Source organism: Sinohyriopsis cumingii, chromosome 1 (genome assembly GCF_028554795.1).
Source record: "Sinohyriopsis cumingii isolate HCF-2022 chromosome 1, ASM2855479v2, whole genome shotgun sequence".
In the NCBI taxonomy this organism is placed as follows: Eukaryota; Metazoa; Mollusca; class Bivalvia; order Unionida; family Unionidae; genus Sinohyriopsis; species Sinohyriopsis cumingii.
In genome coordinates this window covers 124,590,401-124,616,633 of record NC_142961.1, presented here as the reverse complement: position 1 = coordinate 124,616,633, position 26,233 = coordinate 124,590,401, and the positions used below count along the sequence as shown (strand labels likewise).

General features: G+C 37.2%; 1 protein-coding gene across 1 annotated transcript in view; it reads right to left on the bottom strand.

Annotated features, from left to right (window-relative positions):
* Positions 1 to 26,233, bottom strand: part of LOC149807809 (uncharacterized) — a 243,214-nt gene that overhangs the window by 33,498 nt on the left and 183,483 nt on the right. The window contains exons 23-27 of the mRNA XM_089960550.1: positions 24,737 to 24,856; positions 20,336 to 20,411; positions 18,570 to 18,603; positions 12,462 to 12,600; positions 2,500 to 2,608 (exon numbers count right to left, since the gene is read on the bottom strand). Coding sequence (XP_089816676.1) covers positions 2,500 to 2,608; positions 12,462 to 12,600; positions 18,570 to 18,603; positions 20,336 to 20,411; positions 24,737 to 24,856 — 478 coding nt within the window. The remainder of the gene's footprint in view (positions 1 to 2,499; positions 2,609 to 12,461; positions 12,601 to 18,569; positions 18,604 to 20,335; positions 20,412 to 24,736; positions 24,857 to 26,233) is intronic.

Genomic DNA, 26,233 nt, shown 5'->3' with positions numbered 1-26,233 from the left:
TGAGAAATGTGTGGAAATGAGAATGGCTTGAATGCAAACTCAATGGGAACATAATTAGTCAATTTGTAAGAAAACTGAACGCTAGAACTAGCATTTTGCGATTTTTGCCATAAAGATTTGAACTACCACTGACAGCTCAACAGTAGCAGCTAACATGCTAAATGAGAAGGAATCGAACCAGGATGATTTCTAAGTTATGTAACTCCAAACTAATTAACTTCCAGAATTTAAGGAGGGACAAAATATAGATCACTGGTGGGGAGGAGTTAATACTGATGCCAGATACCAATGTCTATCAAAAATAGTCATGTCTTTATGGAGTTGTTTTCATGGCCCGCAAATCGAATATGTTTCAATGTTGTGAGTGATATTATATTTATATTAGCAAAATATTATGGCTGTACTAGAATTCTGAGTAAAATCAGTGTAATTATATCATGATAAATGTTTATCATGGCTGCTTATGGATCGAGAGCTAATTCAAGTAATCACAACAGCATCATAGTTTGTACCTTCAAAAGTCAAGTCTGCAGTACGACTCCCATATCTCATGGATGTCATATAATTATAACAGCTGTACAATTTTGTTTCATGTATACTGAAATATTACAATGGTTAATATTTCAGTGGTTAATAAAGTGCTGAATAATTTGTATCCATTAACTGACTTGAAACCTTTTAAAATGTCTGTGAAAAATTGAAGAACCTTCAGTAAATACTATATAATGGTCAAATCTTTAGTGAAACCTCACCAAAATGTTAGGAAAATCTCACCAAACTTTCAACAAAATTTTAATGAGATCTTGAAAAAATTTCATTGAAAGTTTTTGGGCAAAATTTTTGTGGAATCTCGCAAAAATGTCAGTGAAATTTTACTGAGACCTCACCTGAATTTCAGTTTAAGTTTTGGTCAAAAGTTTTGTGAAATCTCACCAAAATGTCAGTGAAATTTTAGTGAGATCTCACCAAAATTTCAGTAATGGTTTTAGTCAAAAAAAATTTAAATCTCAAAAAAATTCAAGGAAATGAAAAGGACATAAAAATGATGCTATCACAGAACAGGATTCATTTGCAAGAAAGAAAATGAGGACAAGAAAAACATAAATCTTGTTTCATAATGTCTGTCAAAATAAAATCTATGATCCATTATAAAAATTATTGTGAATATGTATCACTGATTTCCAATAATTCCTAAGGAACATTAGATTGTTTAATAGAGGTCTGAAGTAGATTTTTTAAAGGATGACTTGTAAGTGGACATTTTAAGCAGCATTTATTTAGTCAGAATCCTAAGGTGGATTTTTATTTCAAGTGGAAATCTCGTATGGGGTTATTTTAGGCAGAAATCTCAGACAGGATTTTATTTCAAGTGGATTTTTATTTCAAGTGTAGTATCTTATAGGGGGTTTTCCCTGAAGGTGGCACTATGAAAACCCACTTAAAATGGCTGATGTTTACAGCAGGCGTCAAAAGGCGCTTCCATGCAAATGGAGTAGAGGTGCCAAAGGCGCATGCATGAGGTAATGGATTAAAAGAAATCATCTACCAGAGCAAGCCACAGAAATATACTATTTGAGGTTTTTGAAAATCATCTCTCTACATAAGGTCTGGCCACAGATTTGTTGAAAAAGTCTTTACCTTAATTTTCTACTAAAAATAATGTATATTAATAAAGTTTATACATCTGTCTTTGTGGTAGTAGATATGAGCAAATTTTACATTAACCTACTTGTAGTGACTTTTTGAAAATCCCTTGTCCTGCTGAATTTATCGCCAGTCTATGATTTTAAGCACTGACAACATAGACAAACAATTGTTACTGGGAGTTATTTGTTTTCATTTAATATTTAAATGCTTTATTTTACTGGAGCAGTTTTAAAAAAGTCATTTCAAGTCTTCTGTTTAGATATATGTGGCTCTATTTGATGGCAGATTGGCAATGTTTATAAAATCATTTAAAGGGTTTATGCTATGATTTCTCTCAAATCAGGTCATATTCAGTGCTTATGTAGCAGAAGCCAATGATATTTCTTTTTCTTCCAAACTTAAACATCCTTTCTTACAGGATGCTTTCTGTCAATCTTGGTCAAATTCTATTCAGCAGCTTTTGAGAACAAGTGATTTGAAAGGTTTTCAACAGCATTATTTGAAGGTTGATGGGCATTATTTGTACCAAATCAACATAGGGCTACTTTTTGTTAGGATGCTCCCCACCAATTTTGGTTGAACCAGTCCAGTGGTTTCTTCTACAAGAATCTGAAACAACAAATGCTGACATACAGACAAAAAAGGACACACAATGGACAATACATAATGTAAGATGGACACAAAGCCATACCATAAGCTCACTTGGCCTTATGGTCAGGGTGACCTTAAAACTATTAGTATATGCATATTCACAAAACAGTTATGCTAATCAAGCACCTGATAACATTACATTTCATACCTACATTGATTATATGATTTTTAGAAGACAGAAGAAAGTAAAATTTCACTTACCATGATCTGCCAGAATAATGATATTCACACAGTTGTGTAGCCCCCTCTGATACAAGCCATTCATCAACCTGTTGATTATTTCATCCACTGTCTCTATTTGTCCTGCCACCTGTATTTAACATGTCTTTTATGTATAAATAGAGTAGTGACATCACAATTTCAAGTTATAATGAGTGTGTTTGACATAAGAGAATGTGCACTATGGATGCATAGGACAATCAGATGGATACCAAACAATGACAGAATGTGGTTAATGACGTACAGCCAAGAACCCATCATGACAAACTGAACATCAAATTCTAATAAAAGACACAATTATTGTTTGGAAAGAGATGATATGACAATCAAGAGAATAAACTCCAAAAAATAATGAGATAGAATGCTGATTTTTATGAAGATAAAACCAATGATGATCAATAATCTTGCAAACATGAGTGTGCCAGACAATAAGGGGACATAATTCTGTCAAGGGATCACAAAGACTAATTACAATTAAACTTGTCCAAACTCTTGTCAACTCAAACTCAAATCTGACAGAAATTGAATACTGTCAAGATTTTGAACATCCATGTATTTTCTGAATATACATTTTTGTGATTATGGGAGGAGTTAAAAAATAATGCTAATAATCACAAATAAAAAATGATGTGTGAAAATTAAGGTCTAATTTCTTTTCAATGGTGCAGCAATTTGAAAGACACAACCCATGATGGAGTTGAGCATAGGCACTGATTTTTAATATCAAATCTTATCAGGTAGAGATTTGAGTAAAAGCATGAGGAAATTTCACATTAATTTAGCAAGAAGGAGAAATATTGGAATGAAAATAATGCAGAATTTAGAGAAATTTAATATAAATACAGCATTCAATTAATTCCTGCATGAGCTTTATTAAGTGTACACTGCCATTTCTATCTAAAAATCAAATATAATGTCTTTCTAAATGCACATCTTGATTGCAGGATGACAAAAGGGAAAGTGGATGCTAATATGTGTATAAAGCAATATAATTTTCATGCAACTTGTCGTCATGCATGCCTAGTATCTCGTTACCACTTAATTTTGTAGGTTAAATCAGTGCCAAAAATAGATATTACAAGTGTGTTATTCTTCATGACTATGTTGGGAAAGAGACAATGCACCTCTAAAGCTGAGAGTACCAAAGGAGTTAAAGGGAGTTAACTCCTCTAATGGGTACATATATCAGACTGTGACACTGTTTATGACATGTTTGATGTGGACTTATTATGATAAGATTAACATAACAAAAAAATATTCAAATAATAATTTTTAATAAATAATAAATAAATAAATAATTTTTAATAAATAATGCAGATATTATATCAACAGTGATCTTATTCATAACTGTAGTTATCAAAGAAGCAAGTAATATTCATTGTAAATGAAGAAAGCAAATTTTTAGTAAATTATGTTTCTCCGAGAATACTTACCCGATCACATTAACGTTAGGGATATAAGCCTGCTACCTCTCGAATCCAGCCCTACTAAAAGACGAAAATTCGTCTTTTCTGTCTATCTCATATAGACCAAAGGGCAATAACTCTTGCCCGTTACCTCCCCTTGCCACCGCCAGGTATCACTAGTTTCTTAAGCTGAGCGATATATATTATACGAGGATGCTCGCATAGCGGGGTGGTTGGGAGGGTTTTTAAGTAATGTGATCGGGTAAGTATTCTCGGAGAAACATAATTTGCTACAAATTTGCTTTCTCCTTCAAATATGTTCCCCGATCACATTAATGTTAGGAGAATAGGTATTAGGAGGAGGGAATGCTGAGCATCCTACCTCCACCCCGGGTACCTTCTAGGGAATGATGGCTGGATTCCCCATTTGAAAGATAACCCATTCTCCTAATTTCATCAGCAACACAGCCTAGGGTCCCGTGATATGTGATCCTTATATACGGTTAAGAAGATAGTTATTGAAATCTTCTTACCTACAAAATTTCACTGGCGAATCCAGCGAAGCTGATAGGCTGTGCTGATTGTTTTAAATGGGTCTGGTGGTCATCTGGGCTGCTGACACCGGACCTACCAGATTCAAGGTTTGCCTCTGCAAAGCCAAATCTCTGAGATAAAAACTGGAGAAGGTTGACTCTGCATGCCAGCCAACAGCTTCCATTATATCTTGGATTGAAACATTGTGTTCGAATGCAAGGCTCGCCGAGATTGCTCTAATCTCATGAGCTGTAATCTTCATGAGGCGACTCTGATCTTGTGAGACCTCAGAGTATGCTGAGCGTATAACCCACTTCAGCCATGAAGCAAGGGCTTGAGGGGTGATATCCCGTTTACCAGCTTTGACCGGAAGAAAGAGGCGCTTACGTGTGTTCGACACGCCTCTGTGCATTTTAAATAGTGCTTGAGTGCACAAACAGGATCTTGCATGGCTGTTGCTCTTGACTTATCTATGGAAGAGAACGAGCCAATGACGATTCTTTGATTGCCAATGGATGGTAACCTATTTTTGGCTACAAAGCCTGGTTGCGTCAGGAGGACCACCGAACCATCTGATCTAAACTGAAGAAAGTTCGGGTCACTGGAAAGGGCATGTAACTCGCTCACCCTGCATGCTGAAGCTAAGGCTATCAAGAAACATGTTTTGTATGATATTAGCTTTAACGAAGTGTGGGCTAAAGGTTCAAATTTGTCCGAATTGAGCCTTGTTAAAACCCAGGACAGATTCCATTTTGGAAACAGGGTGAGGGATTTTGGTCAATTGAAATCAAAATTGGCTAAAAGATCTGATAGATCTTTGTCATGCCCAATATCACATCTACCATGATGGTGGAATGTGTCTGATATCATGGAGCGGTAGCCTTTGATAGTAATTGGGGCCAACTGTTTCTCCTCGAAAAGCCAGAGAAAAAAGTCGGCCAGTTGAGGGATTGAGACACTCAAAGGGACGATGTTATTGATATGGCACCAGTCCCTGAAAACATGCCACTTTCCCTCATAAGCCTTCAGAGTGGAGGGCCTTCTTGCTCTTGAGATTCTCTCCACAATCAAAGGTTTAAATTGTTTGTCTCGCAAGGCTGTCCGGACAAGAGCCAAGTGTGAAGAAGAAGACGGTCCGGGCAGGGGTGGAACACCTGTGACCGTGGTTGTTTGAGGAGATTTGAGCTGGTTGGAATCTTCCTGGGTAGATCTATCGCTAGATCGAGTAGATCGATGACCCAGGACTTGTTCCATCTGAGAGGGGCAATCAGAATCATCCGACAGTTCTGACCCCTTAACCTCTGGATTATTTTCGGTGCCAAAACCGTGGGAGGGTAGGCGAATGCCCACAACCCCTCCCAGCTGATTGACAGAGCGTCCACGGCCCAAGCCTCTGGGTCTGGAACTGGAGAGACGAAGATGGGCAACTTGCGATTCCACCTTGTCGCAAAAAGATCGATCATCGGACGCCCCCAAAGTGTGCAAATCCGAAGAAAGACTGATTGATGGAGTGACCATTCCGTGTTAATGACTTGACCTTTCCTGGATAGAGTGTCGGCCAAGACATTGAGTCTGCTGGGAATGTGTCTGATTTGTACATTGATGTGGAGGTTGTCGCACCAACGTAGAAACTGCCAGATCAGAATGCACAGGTCTGGTGATTTGGTGCCCCCTTGTTGGAGGAGGTAAGTCACCACCACAGAGTTGTGTGACATAATGAGGACAGTTTTTCCTGAGAGTTGATCCTTCCAGAAATGAAAGGCATTGATGACAGCCCTCATTTCTAAAAAGTTGATGTGGAGAGGCCTCTCCCACGTGCTGCTGACTGTAGCGAAGTCCGGCAACAGGTGGGCATCCCAACCGTAGGTACTGGCGTTGGTACATACCATTATCTCCACTTGGGGCATCTCCAGAGGAATCCCCGTGGACAGCCAACCGGGGTTGTGCCACTGACGCAGGAATGATCCTATCTCGGGCGTGATCATTATTGTTTGATTGATGGGACTTGAAAAGGGGCGCCATTGTGCCAGTCACGTCATTTATAAGGGACGCATAAAAAGACGGCCAAGCGGGATCAAGTCCACCACCGCATTGAATAATCCGAGGAGTTGCAAGAATTCTCTCGCTGAAATCCACGTCCTGTTGGAAACGGACTCATCGAGTTCGACGATCTGGATTACGCGAGCGCAAGGAAGCCATACCAGATTCAGATTGGTGAGAAGATCCATACCCAGATGGACAAAACGCTGGGATGGACGGAGATTGGACTTCTTCCAGTTCATGAGAAAGCCTAGATGATCTAAAAGTGCTAAAAGATCGTTTCTGCCTTTGAGCAGAATAGAACTTACCATATGTTTCTGGAGGATGTCGTCCAGGTACACTGCCATCCCTGTAGATGAAGGCGAGCGGAACAGGGTGATGACGCAATCCATAACCTTGGTAAAAGCCCAAGGACTGATGTTGAGGCCAAAGGGTAGGACCTGGAACAGATAAACTGCGTCGCGGTAAGCGAATCGGAGAAATTTCCGTGACACGGGGTGGATAGGGACGTAAAAATATGCGTCAGTCATATCTAGACTGACGGCATACTCGTCCGCCGGATGGAAAGATGGATTGATCTCGCCATTTCCATCTTGAATTTCGGTGGTAAAATGTATTGGTTGAGGTGACTCAGGTCTATGATCGGCCTCAACTTGCCATTTGCCTTCTGGATAAGAAACAGCCTGGAATAAAACCCCGGCAATTGCGTTTTTTTTTGTTTTTTTTCCACAATCTCCACAGCCCGTTTTTCTATGAGTGACCTTATCTCCTGTTGTAGAAAGGTATCCTTCTCCCAATCGGACGGTACGTCCGTGAAGAGGGGAGAGGAGGACAGGGGAGGGGGCTGGATAAATGAAATCAGAAGCCCTTCCGAAATGACCTGGATCACCCAATCGTTCTGAGGAAAAAAGGTGGTCCAGTGGTCCTGAAATTGCAGGAGGCAGCCGCCCACAGGTAGGCTGTCCGCGGGTGGTGGGGAGGGTATGTCAACTTTTAGAGTTAGGAGGCTTGAAGACGGAGAAACTTTGTTTCTTACCGCCTCTGTATGGTTGCCTCCAAGCTTGATTAGACTGTTGTCTCCTGGCATTGGGTTGGGATCTAAACTGCACATTTGATTGTAAGGATCCCTTGTCCCTGGTCCGCCAATCATCCCTCCACTGTGGCAAGGGATTTTTTCTAAACGCCTGCGAGGGTTGGGCGGCGAGTTGGAGGGGCAGTTCCTGAGCTGCCTGCTTCCAAACTTCTTCAATTGTTCCTCCAAAGAGTAAAGGCGACCCAAACAGAGTCATCCGTAAAGCCAGAGTATGATGGGGCTTGAACGACGTGGACCGCAGACATGAGTCACGTCGTATCAGGTCTAAGTTGGCAGAAGCAGTCAACGCATTAGCCATGGAATGGTGAGCTGCCCTGTTAATAACTCTAGCAATCCGGGCTGTCGCTTCCCAAGCGTGGTCATTGTCGGATTTTTCTGCGAGTCGGAAAATGGCTAATGAAGCCAAGTCTAACATTGAAGACATAGCGACTATGTTCCAGACTAGCTTTGACGTGTTATGGAACACATTTTTGTCCACTTTGTAAAACAGTGGAGCGGACATGTGAACTGCTGCCATATTTTTGTCCAGGGCTGGAAGATCCGTACTGAAGGTGTCTGAATGAGTTTTGTACCAGTGACACGAGAACTTCTTTCTGAAAAGAATGCCTTAGCATTCCCCGGATCACCTATTCGTCCTGATAGACGATCATTGATCTCCTTAATTTTTGCCGACTGGGGAAGGAGCCGGAAGGATGGTGTCTCTTCCTCCCTGTCAAGATCTACAGACGCCTTAACTTTGTAGTCTTGAGTGGCGGTAGGAGGTGGAGGGCATTTTGAAGTTGCCAACATCCTATAAATTTCTTCCACTGCTGCCTTGAAGCCAAACTCAGTCCGTTCCATGGTTGGATCTGTGTATGGCTGATTTGCAGGAGTTTCGTCACCCTCACTGTGTGCCGAGTCGTGTTCTGGAATAGCTTGCATTTCTGGATAGAGCATACCAGGTGGCATAGATGATGCGATTCCGTCATCCTTGACACTGTCACTAACTCTCCCTTGTGGATAAGCCGTGAACATATGGACGGCTGGCCCTGCTGGCTGGTTTATCTGGCTTGTGGTTAGCCTGAATGTTGGCGATGGTCCTGCTATCACCGGTACTGGCTGCTCCAATGGCCTGGCTGGACGGACAGATTTCTCACTAAAATCTCCGCCATAGTATTGGTATGTTGCCGGCGGTACAGCTTGATGGATGGATTTATCACTAAGATCCCCGTAAATCATATCTGGTGGGACCGTTTTAGCAACAGGGTCCCCATGCTGGGACAGTTGGACAGCCGGTGACATAGAGGTTGTATAATGAAATGGATCCGATGGATCCGGTAAAAACCCCATGCATCCTGACTTACAGGCCTGAAGGCCATGCTCGGACATGCAGGGGGACTTACGCCCACTGGGCAGCCTAAAATTGGGGGAACATTCCCCCAAAGAGTCAGAAAAAGCTGTGGAAGCGAGCGAGGGAAATAAGGGTAATATCTGGCCTGATGTCAATAGCTGCGTTGTCGTTTCCTGGACCAAACGACGCCTCTGTTCAAAGGTGGACTGTCGTACCCTGTCAACATTATTTTCCTCCCTTTTGCTGCCTTCTGGACTACATCAGCCCACATTTGCTCTGTCCAAGTATTACACATGCTGCATGGTACAGATGATGTACACTTGGTACATACAATACAAGAGTCATGGTTGTCTTCTTTTGCTTTGAACTTTTTGCATTTCATGCATTTGGTTGACATTTCTACTGAAACGACACAAGAAAAGAAAACAAAGCACAAATTAGCAATTCAGCATGTTATTAATTTGCTAATACCACAACCGTTATTAACGGAGTAAGCGAAATTAGTCAGTGTCGCGTTAACTCTTAACTGACAACACAAGTTCAGCAATAGCGTGTGTAACATGGTCTTCCGTAGACGAAATCCGTAAGGGTGACAAAGTCACTCAATTTTGAAAAAATTGTTAAAATAATGTATACAACCTGTAGAAGAATGATTGTCCAATGCAATAAATCCAAATTTAACTTCAGATGGTCCACTTTAACGCTAAGATGGCCTTGATTGTTTGGAGGTATAATGTACGTGTTATCAGTACAAGCGAAGCTTAAAAACTAGTGACACCTGGCGGTGGCAAGGGGAGATAAGGGGCAAGAGTTATTGTAGGAGAAACAACAGGTAGGACCTGAAGAAAATGAAAATGACCCAATAATTTTTACTTAGGGGACCTCTAGGATTCACCTTTCTTGGAAAGCTGTAGAAAACACTACAATAAAACAGTTGTACATGCAACACTATTCCTTGTGGCATCCACTTCTGAGTTTCATAGAAATAAGTTTTTAACATAAATTTTTTAATGTAATATATATATATATATATATATATATATATATATATATATATATATATATATATATATATATATATATATATATATATATATATATATATGTATATATATATACTGCATTTCACATTTGTCATGTCAAAATATATATCAACAAGTACTGAATACAATCACTCCTTTTATTTTTGGCATACTGTTTTCATAGAAGTATCTCTATTCAATGAAAATGTTTTACATATCTTTAATTAGATTATCAAATCATTACAGAAAAAGTCTCTTTGCATTATATATGTTATCTAAAGAAGAAAAAAAAAGAAAAAAGTTCAAAAGATGTTAAGAAATAATGAAAAAGTTGTTGTAGGACCTTAACCTGTAAATCTATGTAGTTTTGACTAGGTCATTCAATTATTCCTGAACACCATCATTTTCAAGAAATTCAAAACAAATGAAATCTATTAATCATTCTGCAAACCTTTTGTTTATAACCACCAGATTATCTAATGCCTAGAAAGCATACAAACATTTTAGAGTTTGAACATATTCAAGTTGTGCAAGAATTTCCAATTCTGGTTAATCAATACATTTGAGGAAATGTTTTAAAATCCATGCCTGATGACCAATGTCTGTTACAAAGGTTTTCAAAGTATGAATAGAGTACCAAGTGCCGCATGCATCAAAATTCAAAAGTCCAAACTTAATAAAACCATACCTCTGCCTAAATATCAATATAAAATGATCAAAAGCTGTTCCATAATGGAAGATATATGCCTGATTTTGCATACCTTTGTATTGTAAATAGATTACTTGATGACTTAAAAACATAACAATGTTTGGAAATCCAGTACTTAATGCCCTAAAGTCAATAACAGTGAAATTGGCAATTGAGTTTATTACTGCCATAACTCTTTATAAAGATGGTGAAGTTTTAGTTTTAACTGAAACAAGCCTGCCACTTTTGGTTGTTTTGTGGGAACCATACTTGGCACTGTTGGTTGTTTTGTATGAACCATGCCTGACACTATAGGTTGTTCTGCGTGAACCATGCTTGGCATTGTTGATTGTTTTGTGGGAGTCATGCTTGGCACTGTTGGTTGTTTTGTATGAACCATGCCTGACACTATAGGTTGTTCTGCGTGAACCATGCTTGGCATTGTTGATTGTTTTGTGGGAGTCATGCTTGGGACAGTTGGTTATTTTGTGGGAAACATGCCTGGCAAAGTTGGTTGTTTTGAAGGAATGATGCTTGGCACTGCTGGTTATTTTATAAGAGTCATGCTTGGCACAATTGGTTGTTTTGTGGGAACCATGCTTGGCACTGCTGGTTGTTTTGTAGGAGTCATGATTGGGACAGTTGGTTATTTTGTAGGAGTCATGCTTGGGACAGTTGGTTGTTTTGTGAGACCCATACCTGGCACTGTTGGTTGTTTTGTAGGAACCATACCTGCCACTAAAGGTTGTTCTGTGTGAACCATGATTGGCACTGCTGGTTGTTTTGTAGGAGTCATGCTTGGCACAGTTGGTTATTTTGTAGGAACTATGCTTGGGACAGTTGGTTATTTTGTAGAGTCATGCTTGGCACTGTTGGTTATTTTGTAGGAATCATGCCTGCCACTAAAGGTTGTTCTGTGTAACCATGCTTGGCACTGCTGGTTGTTCTGTAGGAGTCATGCTTGGCACAGTTGGTTATTTTGTAGGAACTATGCTTGGGACAGCTGGTTATGTCATGCTTGGCACTGTTGGTTATTTTGGAGGAACCATGCCTGCCACTAAAGGTTGTTCTGTGTGAACCATGCTTGGCACTGCTGGTTGTTTTGTAGGAGTCATGCCTGGCATAGTTGGTTATTTTGTAGGAACTATGCTTGGGACAGTTGGTCATTTTGTAGGAACTATGCTTGGCACCGCTGGTTGTTTTGAAGGAGTCATGCTTAGAACAGTTGGTTGTTTCCAAACATCACTTTTGATGCTCTTGTTCACAACAAGCTCAAAATCTTTCTTCTTGTTCATCCAACATTTTGGAAGAATGATGAAGGGACACAAGTATCATGAAATCACCAAGAACTGTCCCAAGAGTTATAACTAAATGTGAAAGTTATAAATATGTAAACATTAACATGCAATAAGCTGACAGATTACCCGTTATTAAAAATGGTTTAAGAATGGGTTGTAACTACTTATAATAATAACTTGAGGTTTAAGCTGGTGTAATCACATTACTTAGAGTGTAAACAATCAGCTCTCTTCATATGTTCCTTTTTCCATTTGAGGTTCCTAAAATGTTCATATTGTCAACAATTAGCATTAGCTCTTGCTTATAAATGAAACCTGCCAGCAGACAAATCCTTAAAAAATTCACTTAATTTGAAATAAAAAAGGGAAAAATATGTTTTCATAATGTGATCCTCTGAATAAGCAACACTGTGCCACAATTTACCCATGCATTGGTTTACAGTTAAAACCCTTCAGTTCCATGATCTTAGGCAAATATGAATAACCAACCATAATAGCTATGCACGTACTATCCTCTATATAAACAACATTACCATGGCACTCTCTGGTCCCTTCTCATGCCCAGCATGGTCTGGTTCATCAAAATATAAGGTGACAAAGTGTGGCCTCTGTTCTGCTGGCAAAGTTAACCAGTCTATTACGGTGCCGAGTCGCTCTGGAAACCCAACTTTGCTGTACAGACAGAAATTAAGCAAAACAGTTGATTAATGTTAAATAACCTATTGTAATAATAATAATAATAATAAAGACTTTATTAAGAGAAGGTAACTCAGTTAGTTACAGAACTAATCTACCTTGAGGCCTTCTAGCTGTTATGTACAATATATACAGTATATACAACATGATGTGAAGAATCTGGCTTGACACTAAATAATTAAGTAATTTAAAATTAAAATTATCAAGCCTGGAACACATGCACAGGCATCTGTGAAAACAAAAACATATATAAAACATAAAATATCATCCTGCATTGAAAAATTCAACTATGAAACTGATGCAAAATTACAGAAAAACAGGTGGTCTTTTTTGTACTAGAACTGTTAAATTTTCTAAAGATTTCATCCATTTAAGCCAGTGATTATGAGAAGAAGAAATGCTAGGAGCCTGCCTTATGTCACTGGGAATGTTCTTCCATACCAGTGGACTAGTATATTGAAAACGTTTTTTAAACAATCCCTTCTTTGGCCTTGGTATAATGTAAATTTTTCTTCTTATGGACCTTAAATTTGGAGTACCATCAGCATCTCTTTGGTGAAAGATATTGCTTAGATAGACAGGAATGTCTTTTCTGGGTACTTTATACGTCAGTTTGGCCTTTCTAAGAAATATTCTTTCATGTATTGTTAAAACCTTTATATTATTCATTGCATCCTGAAAATTGTCTATACATTTATCTAGAATTAAATGGCAAGCCCTCTTTTGGAGTCTTAAAAGTGGTGTTATGTTTGAATTAGATGTATTACCCCAAATTACATTACAGTAGTCCAGATATGGCTGAATATAACTTTTATAAAAGATGACCCTATACTGAAGAGGAATGTATGTTTTGATTTTCCTCAGTAACCAAAGATAAGAATTAACCTTTTTTGAAATACGTTTAATGTGAATAGACCAAGTAAGATTGTTATTTACGAATATACCAATAATTCTATCTTGAGAGGTCATATTAAGGCTCACATTGTCAAATGGAACCTGGAGTTTGTCGCTATCTAGCCTTGCTCGTTTTTGTTGTGTTGTAACTAGTAGGGCTTTCGTTTTTTCTGTATTTATGATCATACTGTTTTCCTTGCACCATACTTGAAGTCTGTTAAGAGCATCTTGTAAGTTATTTTCGAGTATCGTTTTGGTTTTACCAATTTCAGACAATGTAGTATCATCTGCAAAAACGTCAGTGGAAGAAACTAAAGTTCCAATCTTAAGAAGTAAATTGTTAATAAACAGAATGAATAACAGAGGTCCAAGGATAGAGGCTTGTGGTACTCCACAATTAATATTTTTACTTTCAGAAAGTTGACCATTTAAAGAAACATTTTGCACTCTATCGATGAAGTAAGAAGTAAACCAGTTTAGGGAGTTTTCACTGCATTTGTAGCTTTTTAGTTTTTCAAGCAAAATTTCATGGTCTACAAGATCAAAAGCTTTACGAAAATCAACCATAATAGTGCCTACCATTTCTCCTTGATCTAATGCTTTCAGCCATTTATCAATCAAAGATACAAGTGCAGTTTCACAGGAGTGATTCTGTCAAAAGCCAGACTGATTATCGTGAATAAGATCATAAGTGTTTAAATAGTTGAGAAAAGAATAATGTACATGTTTTTCTAGTAATCTGGAGAGACAAGGAAGGACAGAGATGGGTCTGTAGTTATTTACATCATCTTTTGTTCCTGCTTTATGCAATGGTATAACCTTGGCAGTTTTCCATGTTTGTTGTTGTTGTTGTGTGGTTTAACGCCATTTTTCAGCACACAATAGGCTATACATGGCAGCCAGTATCAATGGTGGAGGAAGAACCAGGGAAATCCCTGGAAAGAACCACCGACCCTCAAGCTACTGGCAAGCTTTCTCACATACCCACATTGGCTGAATCCTAGACTCGAACCCACGCAGACAGAGGTGAGATGGCAGTGATCCATACAGAGAGTGCTTTAGACCACTCAGCCACTCAGGGCCCCTTTCCATGTGTGTGGAAATTTATTAGACATAATACTTTCATTGCAAATGAAAGCTATACTCTCTACAATTGCAGGTGCACCTAACCTTAGTAGCCTTGGTCCAATCATATCAGGTCCTGTAGCTTTACTATCATCCATTTTTTTAATATATTTCAACACAAATTCGGGACTCATTTCAGGAATTTCAAACTTTATATTGTTTGGTAGCTTTTTAGCACAAAAATGTTTGAGTTCCAGATGATCAGATGAAGTTCTGAGTTCTTGACGTTTTTCAGCACTTTGAACAGAAAGTTGTTAAAAATATTTGAGATGTCAGTGTAAAGGCCCTCATGATTGAGGGATAAAATTTCAGCTTTACTCTTACATTTGACTGCACCAAACATTGTAAACACTTTCCAGATAGCTCTGGGATTATTTTGGTTTTCATCAAGCACTTTTTTATAGTGCACTTGTTTGGCTTGATGTATCATTTTATTAACTTTATTCCTCCAAACTCTATATTCTATTTGATTTCCTAATGATTTTAGTTGGTCTCTTTGCTTTATTGCTTCTAAAATTTCTGGGGAGATCCAGCCTGGCTGGTGGTCTTTCTTTATCCTGTGTGTTTTTAAAGGGGCATGCTTGTTCTATTTCCTGTATTTCTAGGTCTTCCCGTCTTTTACAAATAGTACTGGTTCTAACATACACAAAGAGCCCACCAACGCCTGTTTTCCTATCCTTTCGATAAGGTTTGTCATAGCCATTGATATACAAGAAATTTTCACCCTGACTTTCTGTTAACATTGTTTCCAAGAGTCCAAATAAATGGATATTATTATTTGGAGAGGTTAGCAATAACTTAACTTGATCAATCTTTCCAAGAAAACCCTGAATATTTAAATGACCTATTTGTAAACCTTTGCTAGAAACTCCTAAATTCATGAGATTAATATCAATGCTATTAGAGGCACTCAAGGAGACATTAAAAGTATTAAAACTATGTTCACAGTGATCATCATTACAACTATCATTACCGTATTAAAAATTAGTTTTTTCACAACTGCATTTTCTTCTTTTATAATCATTGTATAAATCTGAACAATCAGTCATATTTGAATATGTACAAGTAGCTGGCAAGTTTCCACATTCAGAACATGCATCAGCAAGGGGATCAAATCTGTTTTGACAAGGGATGCCTGGTGTATATGACAGTCCTTGATAGATAGATTGGTCCTCCCACTGGATAGAGTCTTCCTGTGGAGCTGAGGTGGCCTCATTGCAATTCTCCTATTCCAAATTTCTAGTGTGAGTTTTGGCTTTGTGTCCAAAGCTACCACACTGATGGCATTGTATTGGCTGTCTGTGCCTGCATTCCTGTGCTGAATGTTTGATCTCACCACAGTAATCACATCCCAAAGTTTTTTGACTGTATTGATATGGCTGAAAATATTGTCTGATGCTGCTTTGACCTACACTGGATTTATAGGGATGGATGAAGTTTGTAATGTGGCTGTAAGACCAGACTACACAAATGACTGCATTTATATTTTTTGCCAGTTTTTCCACCCTTTTGGCAGACAGGTGAATATTATCTCTTTTTCCAAATAGATGTTGCATCACTTGCCCCTCTTCATTCAGGAAACTCATGTAATTGTAAACAATATCACACTTCCAGTTTACATAGTCATTCATTGTGTTTCTATATTTATTATGTGTGGAGTTCTGCATGTGTGTGATGCCAAGGTTCATTGTGTGGAACTTGTGCTATAATCCATCATTCTCATTGCCATATGTGTATTCATTGTATTTCTATATTATTATGTGTGGAGTTCTGCCTGTGTGTGATGCCAAGGTTCATTGTATGGAACTTGTGCTATAATCCATCATTCTCATTGCCATATGTGTATTCATTGTGTTTCTATATTTATTATGTGTAGAGTTCTGCATGTGTGTGATGCCAATGTTCATTGTGTGGAACTTGTGCTATAATCCATCATTCTCACTGCCATATGTGTATTCAGTGTGTTTCTAAAAACAAAATGGTATATGTGTGGAGTTCTGCATGTGTGTCATACCAGTGTTCATCAATTTTGGCAATTGTGCACATCCATCATTTTCATAGCCATACATGCCTTCAGTTTGTTTAATTCATGGAGGTGTTTGTGCATTCTCATGGTATTCTTCTAACCATTTCATGGATGTGATCATCTTGCATCTTATCCATGTTGGATGTGATAATTTATTTGTTTCCATTCTCAACTTCCCATAGTTCTTCTTTGCCATTTTCAAAGACATGCATGGAACTAATCTGAGACATTCACAAAAGACCTGACATTTTCATAAATCGTTGACTTATTACAGTTCATTGGGCTTTGTTTTGAAAAGTCAGAGTCTAGTGTTACAGTAGTAATACCAGTCTTCTTATAGTAATTACATGCTGTTTCTTGCCATTGTCAATTTATTCCGACATGAATGTATACCCTTCTTTTCTATTACTGTTGATATGCTGCTGTTGCATAGACAAACATTTTTTTTCTTCATTGAATACTGAAGGCTTCCACAACTTATAACATTCTTGGGGGACAATGTCTGTTCTCTTTGGGCATTCACTTCATTCCATTATTCACCCAAGAGTCTAATGTCAGCACTATATGGCGTATTCAAACTAAACCACTGAGTGAAGTCCACACAGTTGCCGCTGTCATCCCAACTTTCATTAGACAGCCCAGTCTTTGCTGCGCTCCTTCAGTTTCTGCTGAAGATACTTTACTCAAGGGTTATCCATAACATTCTGTCAAGGATCTATGTTTTGTTGTGTATAAATTGTCGCTTAAGCGCTTACTCAAGCATAGTTTATGTACAGCAATAGGTGACCCACTCACTACCATTCCTGTAAATAGTCTGCATTAATATGCATGAGATGTATTAATACATCACTTGCCAGCCAATCAAAACAGTCCCAGCTGTCATGTGCAGCATCTTTGTTCAACAGTTCTTACTTTGGAGCTGAGAGTGAAAGCACGCATATTTAATATACAAGCTTGATTACATAGAAAAGTGTAGCAAAAGGTACTCCAACACTACTTGTCCATAAAAATAGCTGCTTGTACATTTAAAAATAAAATTCAAATTTGCACAGGTGAAAGATTATAGGTTCTTCTTATCAAATACACAAAAAAGAAATACATGAGTGAATTCTTTTTACTAGAACAAAATTATTGAGATCATACCAGTTTTCTGCAACAGAAAGCCTTTGTAGCCCAGGTAATGATATGCCTTAAATCTTTAAAGATTTCCAAAGGTTTCATATAGTTTTTGCTGATCATATCATTTTCTTTCACAACACAATTATTGCAATTTAATAATTTATAACCAGTTTTCTTTTTCACTTTTTAATAAGGGACAGAACATGTAAATTTGTAATTTTATAAGATGTCATAGCACAACATCCAGTCTCTCAGATTTCATAGCATAAACAATACATCTACATAAAACACGATGCCATGTTGATGACATCATAATGATCATATCGTTTCAAGGTCACAAAAACTGGCTATCCTAAGCAGAATAAACAAAACAGACCCAGGTCTGCTTGTACATTATAGGATGGCAGATCTAGGTATACTGTGTTACATGGATAAGTACATGCATGTATGTATAGGGTTAAATGGCATAAGAACACAATCATGACTATATAATGCCAAGTAAGAATAGGTTTCTGCCAAAAGGGCTAGAGGCAAAAATGTGTAAAATGTTTAAAATACTAAGTCACATTTTTATGAAAATCACATTCTTTGAAAAGTCCATGAGCTTCTCATCTGGAATATAATCATGGAATGAATGTCAGGGAAAGATGTTGCCTCTTGTGACTTGCAGGATGGCATAGTGGGCCTATTTTATAACCCTGAGGCTGCAGTTGACACACAGGTATACAGTCATGAACTTACTCAGTATAAAAGCAATACAAAAGTGTATCTGAAGACTTACCCATCATACATCTTCCACTCATCAGGATACTTTCCTAAAAAGACAATTTGGAAAGTAAATATGATATGGTTACAACTTAGTGAATATTACATTATTACAACATGGTGAACATGAATCTGCTACAACCTAGTGAAAATGATATATTCCTGATATGACAATTTGGAAAGTGACATTGTTACAACCTGGTGAATATAACATTGTTACAACCTGGTGAATATATCATTGTTACAACCTGGTGAATATAACATTGTCACAACCTGACTAGCATGGAATTTGTACAACCTGATGAATATGACACTGTTACAACCTGGTAAATATGATGACACTGGCACAACACAACTAGCATGGAATTGTTATTACCTGAAGAATATGACACTGTTACAACCTGGCAAATATGACAATGTTACAACCTGACAAGTATAAAATTGTTATAACCTGGTAATATGACCCTGTCAAAATCTGTTACAACAAGACAAGTATAAAATTGTTATAACCTGGTGAATATGACACTGTCAGAATCTGTTACAACATGATAAGTATACAATTGTTATAACCTGGTGAATATGAAACTGTTACGACCTGATAGAATACTATTGGGTTTTTCTTACCTCATTTCAACTTGATTTACATTCAAACAAGTCAATATAAAAACATGTGAGATACAAGTATAAGAGTAATGTTTTCACAAAATCCAATAATCTCTATCATACATGTGAAAGCTGTATGTTCTAACACATTACATACTTTGAAAAATAAACTTAGAAAAATAGGTCAAAAAATAAAAAAATAAAAAAAAATAAAAACATACCACCGTGAGTAATAGAAAAAGGCAATTTATATTACAAAACATGCATATGAATTTCTACTGAATAATCATTAAATGCTTGCAAAGAGAAATTATTAAATAAGTTAAACAGTCCATCAACCAGAGAATTATTTGTATTCCAAAGAAAAAGAGTGTCTGTTCTGTTTTAATATCCCAGTGGTAACTATGTAAGATGCTTAAAATCCCAGTGGCAACTATGTAAGATGTTTAAAATCCCAGCGGTAAGTATGTAAAATGTTTAAGATCCCAGTGGTAACAATGTAAGATGTTTAAAATCCATGTGGTAAATATGTAAGATGTTTAAAATCCCAGTGGCAACTATGTAAGATGTTTAAAATCCCAGCAGTAAGTATGTAAAATGTTTAAGATCCCAGTGGTAACAATGTAAGATGTTTAAAATCCATGTGGTAAATATGTAAGATGTTTAAAATCCCAGTGGCAACTATGTAAGATGTTTAAAATCTTTGTGGTAACTATGTAAAATGTTTAAAATCCCAGTGGTAACTATGTAAGATGTTTAAAATCCCAGCGGTAAGTATGTAAAATGTTTAAGATCCCAGTGGTAACAATGTAAGATGTTTAAAATCCATGTGGTAAATATGTAAGATGTTTAAAATCCCAGTGGTAACTATGTAAGATGTTTAAAATCTTTGTGGGAACTATGTAAAATATTTAAAATCCCAGTGGTAACTATGTAAGATGTTTAAAATCCCAGTGGTAACTATGTAAGATGTTTAAAATCCATGTGGTAAATATGTAAGATGTTTAAAATCCCAGTGGTAACTATGTAAGATGTTTAAAATTCCAGTGGGAAATATGTAAGATATTTAAAATTCCAGTGGTAACAATGTTAGATGTTTAAAAGCCCAGTTGTAACAATGTAAGATGTTTAAAATCTCAGTGGTAAATAGGTAAGATGTTTAAGCTATGCCAAAGTCACCAGTAATGTTGACATCAGATCCTGGCCAGAAATAAGTAGCTGTCCTTAGTCCCTGTCTTTGTGCTGTGATCCAAAGCTGCAATATAATAAAACAGAATGAGGAAGAATGCATTAAATTAGTGACTAACTTTCAAACTAACTGACAGATGCACTGAATGAAAGAATTAATAAAAGAAATAGAATGAAATAAAATGCAACAGCCATTGCATGTTGGCTACAAGATTTTAAATCATGACAAAAAGCAAATCAGTATTTCAGGACATTAAGATTGACAATTTATTTTTTATGTTCATTAAAGTATAAACAGAAAAAACACTGTGCAAACTGAATAAAGTTTGCAGTTTTTTTTCTTCAGTTCATACTAATGTGAATGTAAACAAATAATCCTGGTCAATCCTTGCAATTAAATTTTAGAATCTAGTAAAGATAAAAAATAATTAAAAGTCTTTTAGAATATTTTAAACAGATCATTCTAACGTTTATTAGCCATGGATGAATACAAACATATCCAGAATTTGCATTCAACCAATCAGAAGACAGGAACCAGTTGCAAGACATGGCACAAAGTGACCCTTGGTCATTAAATCAATATCTGAAAAGCCACCATTGTACTACACAGTCCACTGTACTACATGGTCCACTGTACTACACAGTCCACTGTACTACATGGTCCACTGTACTACACAGTCTATTGTACTACATAGTCCATTGTACTGCACAGTCCACTGTACTACATAGTCCACTGTATTACACAGTTCACTGTACTACATAGTCCATTGTACTACACAGTCCATTGTACTACATAGTCCATTGTACTACACAGTCCATTATACTATATAGTCCATTGTACAACACAGTCCACTGTACTATATAGTCCACTGTACTACACAGTCCATAGTACTACATAGTCCATTGTACTACACAGTCCATTATACTATATAGTCCATTGTACAACACAGTCCACTGTACTATATAGTCCACTGTACTACACAGTCCATAGTACTACATAGTCCATTGTACTACATAGTTAAAGTACCCAAAGTGAAATCCATGTTTGAAAAATTAGCATATGACTAAACTGAAGCATTAATTTCAATTTCATTACTTTAACCATAATTTCCTGATGTAGACATTTGAGAGAGCATCACCATTATTTATGAACATTATCAATGCAAGAAATCATCAAAACACTCAAAATTAAATCAATTCTGGTTGACAAGTGCTGATAGCAAACTTCTTGTTCATAGCTTAAAACTTGGGTATGGATGGAGGGGGCTGCCTGTGATTAATATGAATGAAGAATCATTTCTTAACTAAAAAAAATTAAGCAGTTTTGTTGTTCAAAAGTATCTATGAAAATTTGCTTTGTTACATCAATGCAGCTTGCAAATCTCTTACAGAGATTAGATTTCAGTGCAAATATGGAGCAAAAGTAGTGCCAATGGGTGGGGCTAAATTATATATGTTTGGGTTATATATGTTTAACTCATTCAGCCCCAGACCTGTTTTCAATATCACTGCTGCTATGCCCCATCAGCACTAAGCTGTGTCTAGCTGCTTGTGCCCCAGAGAGGTTTTACCTGTTTGGAAAATTTTGTAAACATCATGCACATGCATTAACTCTTACCTTAATTTCTCTTCTTGTATCCAATACAAATCTATGAAATTTTCACCAATTATTCCAAATGAATTTGTCTACACAGTGATGTATTTTTTGTAAACATCATGCACATGCATTAACTCTTACCTTAATTTCTCCTCTTGTATCCAATTAAAATTCTCAAAATTTTCACCAAATATTCCAAATGAATTTGTCTACACAGTGATATATTTCTTTCCTATTTGTCCAAGTCTTTCACAACTTATTTATACACTATTTACAAAATTATGTGCCACATTTTTAGAAATATCACATCACTTCCCTTAATTTCATTGAAATAAACCAGAAAAATTTAAACTGTGATATGGTTTGAAACATTTTGCACATAAATTTATTTGGCACTGTTCACATCCAGTTGTTGGTTCAGATGGAACTTTGTTCAGTGAACACATTTTGCAGGTTTTTTTCTTTGGCATGACCACTGGCCAATGTTGACCTTGCTGAATTGGGGGTTGAACTAATACTTCCCTTTTCCTTTTACCTACAAAGTCTCCAAGCAGTTGATGTGAAAGATTCATTCTAAACTCCAACTGTGTTCTAGCTCTTTCCTGTTGTTTTTGGTGACGACATTATGGTTCCCCGATTCTTTCATCAGCAAATATGAATTTACTATTGAAATGTCGAAAAGGAAAAAGAACAGATACTTCCACCATTTCAAGGACTTTCTACCAGTGCTGTAAGTTGCTCGCATTTGATCCGCATGGTCTACTCCATTCATGTACATGTACAGTTAGACTGGGAGTGGACATGGAACATCCTTGATGGAACCATCTTTCTGCTTCCGACTAACAGATGTGGCTTCGCTGTCACAGTTGGTACACAGTATAGTGATTATTCTTCTTGTCACGCCAAACTGTAACTCTCATATCTCCTTTCTGTTTGATTATGCTTTGGCCCTGCTCCTTCAGCTTTATTTTGTGTAATCCAGATGGAAGACCCTTTTGATTTGATCGAACTGTTCCGCAGCCATACGTACCTTTTTGTCGAAGCTCAAGAAATAGGCCTGGAGATGTAAAAAAACTGTCAATGTAGACATGGTGTCCAAGATGAAACAAAGGATCCATCAAATCAAGAACAACCCTTTGTCCAAGATTCAATTCTGGATTGTTGTTGTTCCTTCCAGTGTAAACCTGAAAGTCCCCAACATAACCATTATGAGGATCCGCTCGAACCCATACTTTGATGCCTCTCTTGGTTGGTTTTAAAGGAACATACTGCTTAAAGCCCAGTCGTCCTGAAAATCCAATCATTGCTTCATCAATGGACACCTCATGATGTGGGTTGTATTCTCTAGCACGTGTTGCGAATACGCTCCAATATTGGTCGAACGTGGGCCAGTTTATCGTACCCAGGTGCTCTTCGAGGTGGGTTGTTGCTGGTGTCAGTCACATGAAAATATTTCTGTAGATTTTCAAATCTTGTACGACTAAATTTCAGTTCAATGCTGGAAGGATGGAAAAGTTTATCCTTAAACCAATACATATCTTGGGCTGGTTCTGGAAGAACTCCCATAACAACATGAGCCCCAACCAAAGCTTTTATCTTGCCTGCTGTTGTTGGATACCACGTTTTGTTTGGTGATACTAATATGCATTTTTGTGCATATGCATTGGTTTCATTTGCAATGTCCGAGTACAGTTCCTCTGGAAATAACAAATGAAAAAAATCAATTTCTCTTTTTTCCTTGTCAATGTTTGTTGTAGGTCCAGGAATTGGCCCACTAAAATCATCAATTTGGACAGGCCGAAGATGATCGCTCCAATTAGCTAGATCAGCAAGAAATCTATCATCATTGCTATCAGCATCCTCCTCTTCTGACGATTCAATTTCGGAAACTTCTATGTCCGATTCTAAATCAAAATCTCGCATAATATCCAACTGCCGAGCATATCTTTCCTCTGCTTGCTCAATATTTTCGAGATCAAACCCGAGAAACTCCTCATTTTCGCTCTGATCATCATCAAAAACCACTCTTACGTCTGCCATCATTTTCGCCTTTTCATGAACAGAACACGTGTAGTTCAACTGCTCTCAAACGGCAACCCTCGGCTTCTGAGCAATTCAAATTTCCACAGATGAAAATAAAATCATTTCTGATTGGTTTAATAGTTGTTTAGTTCCTGGATAAACAACATTTGTAACCAATCAGTGATGTTGAATCTTACACACATTCATCACGCCTGGAGACGGGATTGGCCATTGAATGCAGTAAACAAATCACGACTACAGGCGGGATCGGCACTTGAATGCAGAAACCGAATCACGCCTACAGACAGGATCGGGGCTGAATGAGTTAAGTTCATACAGGTATGAACCCCAAAAATTCAAAAGGGCCTGAACAATCAGATTGTTGGAAATTGTAATGATGAGAGACAAATGTAATTATTACAAGCTGAATAAAGGAATAAAGAACATTATTGTCACATAATGAGGACCAATATCAATTCAATATGTTATTATTGTAACTATGTAAGATGTTTAAGTTATGCAAAAATCACTTGTCGTGTTGACATCATACATAATATAAACAAGGATGTTGTGAAATCTAGCACCTTACCTGCAGCTCCTGCACTGATACATCCCGCACCCTTTATCTAACTTGAAAAACTTTCACACAAATTTAACGTAATATTTTTAATACTGATGCAGTTCTTTTGACTGTGCAAGATAAATTATTTTTTTCCATGCACTGTACATGGACATAACATGGGTTTATATTACAATTACTATTTGATGCTTACTGGTTCTCCTTTCCACCATCTAGGATCAGACTTTGTACTGCTTGAGAGCGTGAAGATTTGATTTATTTCCTCATCATACATGCTGTTAGATATAATACCATGTGACTCAGGATACAAACCCTTAAAGAGAAATTGTTTATGATCATAATTAATGTTCCAATGATTTAAAGCCTTTCAATAATTCAGATTAAATAGTTAACAGTAAAACTACATCTAGATCAGTAACAAAAATAAACAAATTATTTAAAAAATAAAATCAAGCTATATATTATAATTTCCAAACTCATTACAATTTAAACCTGATCTTGAACACATCAACTAAAACCTGAACAAACTGCTGACAATGATGGTAAAAATAGAAAAGTAAGTGTTATGGCTTGATTCAACTAATGATGGTTCCACAACAGACACACTAAACCAACACCAAATGAGTTCTGAATAACAGTGTTAATTTGAACAGGGTGCCAGTTTATTCTGATGGCCAAATAGAACAATCATAAGTATGATTATTCTTGGTCAATATTACTGGTCAGTCTTGTATTATGATGTTACTTTAATTTCTGTTTATTAACAGTATTTGTAATGACAAGTGTTCTGCAGAATATGGACTCTAGCCTGTTAATGGCATTACTATGGTTCAGGATCTTTATGTGTGTGTGTATGATTAAGATTTTTAACGGAACTTTTAACAATTTTTCAGTCACGATGTCTGCAGTGTGGCAGTTTATAGTGATGTCTAGCGCTGGGGCATCATGCCGCAGACACATAGCATGATGTCCCACCCAGTCACATTGTCCTGACATCAGGCCAACCAGTCCTAACACTAACCTCTTAATGCTGAGCGCCAAGCGAGGCAACTGTTAGTAACATTTTTTTAAGTCTTTGTATGACTCGACTGGGGTTTGAACCCACGAGCTCCCACTTCAAGGAGGCTGCTCTAACCACTAGGCCATCAGAGCGGTCTTAATAATGTGCAACTTGATTGGTTCAGTCATATTTACCAACAGTTTCTATTGGTTTATTTCTGTTAAATGTTTTATTATGACTCAGTTAGGATCCTTCTAAGGCACACCTTGATTGGTTTATTAAATTTGTTCTGACAGTTTATTTCAACAATGCCACATCTCCTAGCATGCTGGGGTACAAACTAGCAAACTTAAAACAGATTCTGTATTAACAGTTCACCAAGTTTCAAATGAATGCTGATGTAAAAAATATGATCTTAAATGTTTTTAACATAGCACAATAAAATTGCAAACAATCAATTTCTTAAACCAAGAAAAAGTTCTTGAAACAAAAAAAATCTATTAAAATATGATCATTTTTCTCAAGAGCATAATGTGTATCTACCAACCTTACAGTGAATGCGTGCAAGCATGTGTGCACGCTTGCGTGTGTGTGTTGATGGGGTGGGTGGGTGAGACCCAAAAATGTGTTCTGTGGTCCCAAAAGGCATTTGTATACATGCTCCAAAAAACCAATGAGAATAAGTTATCT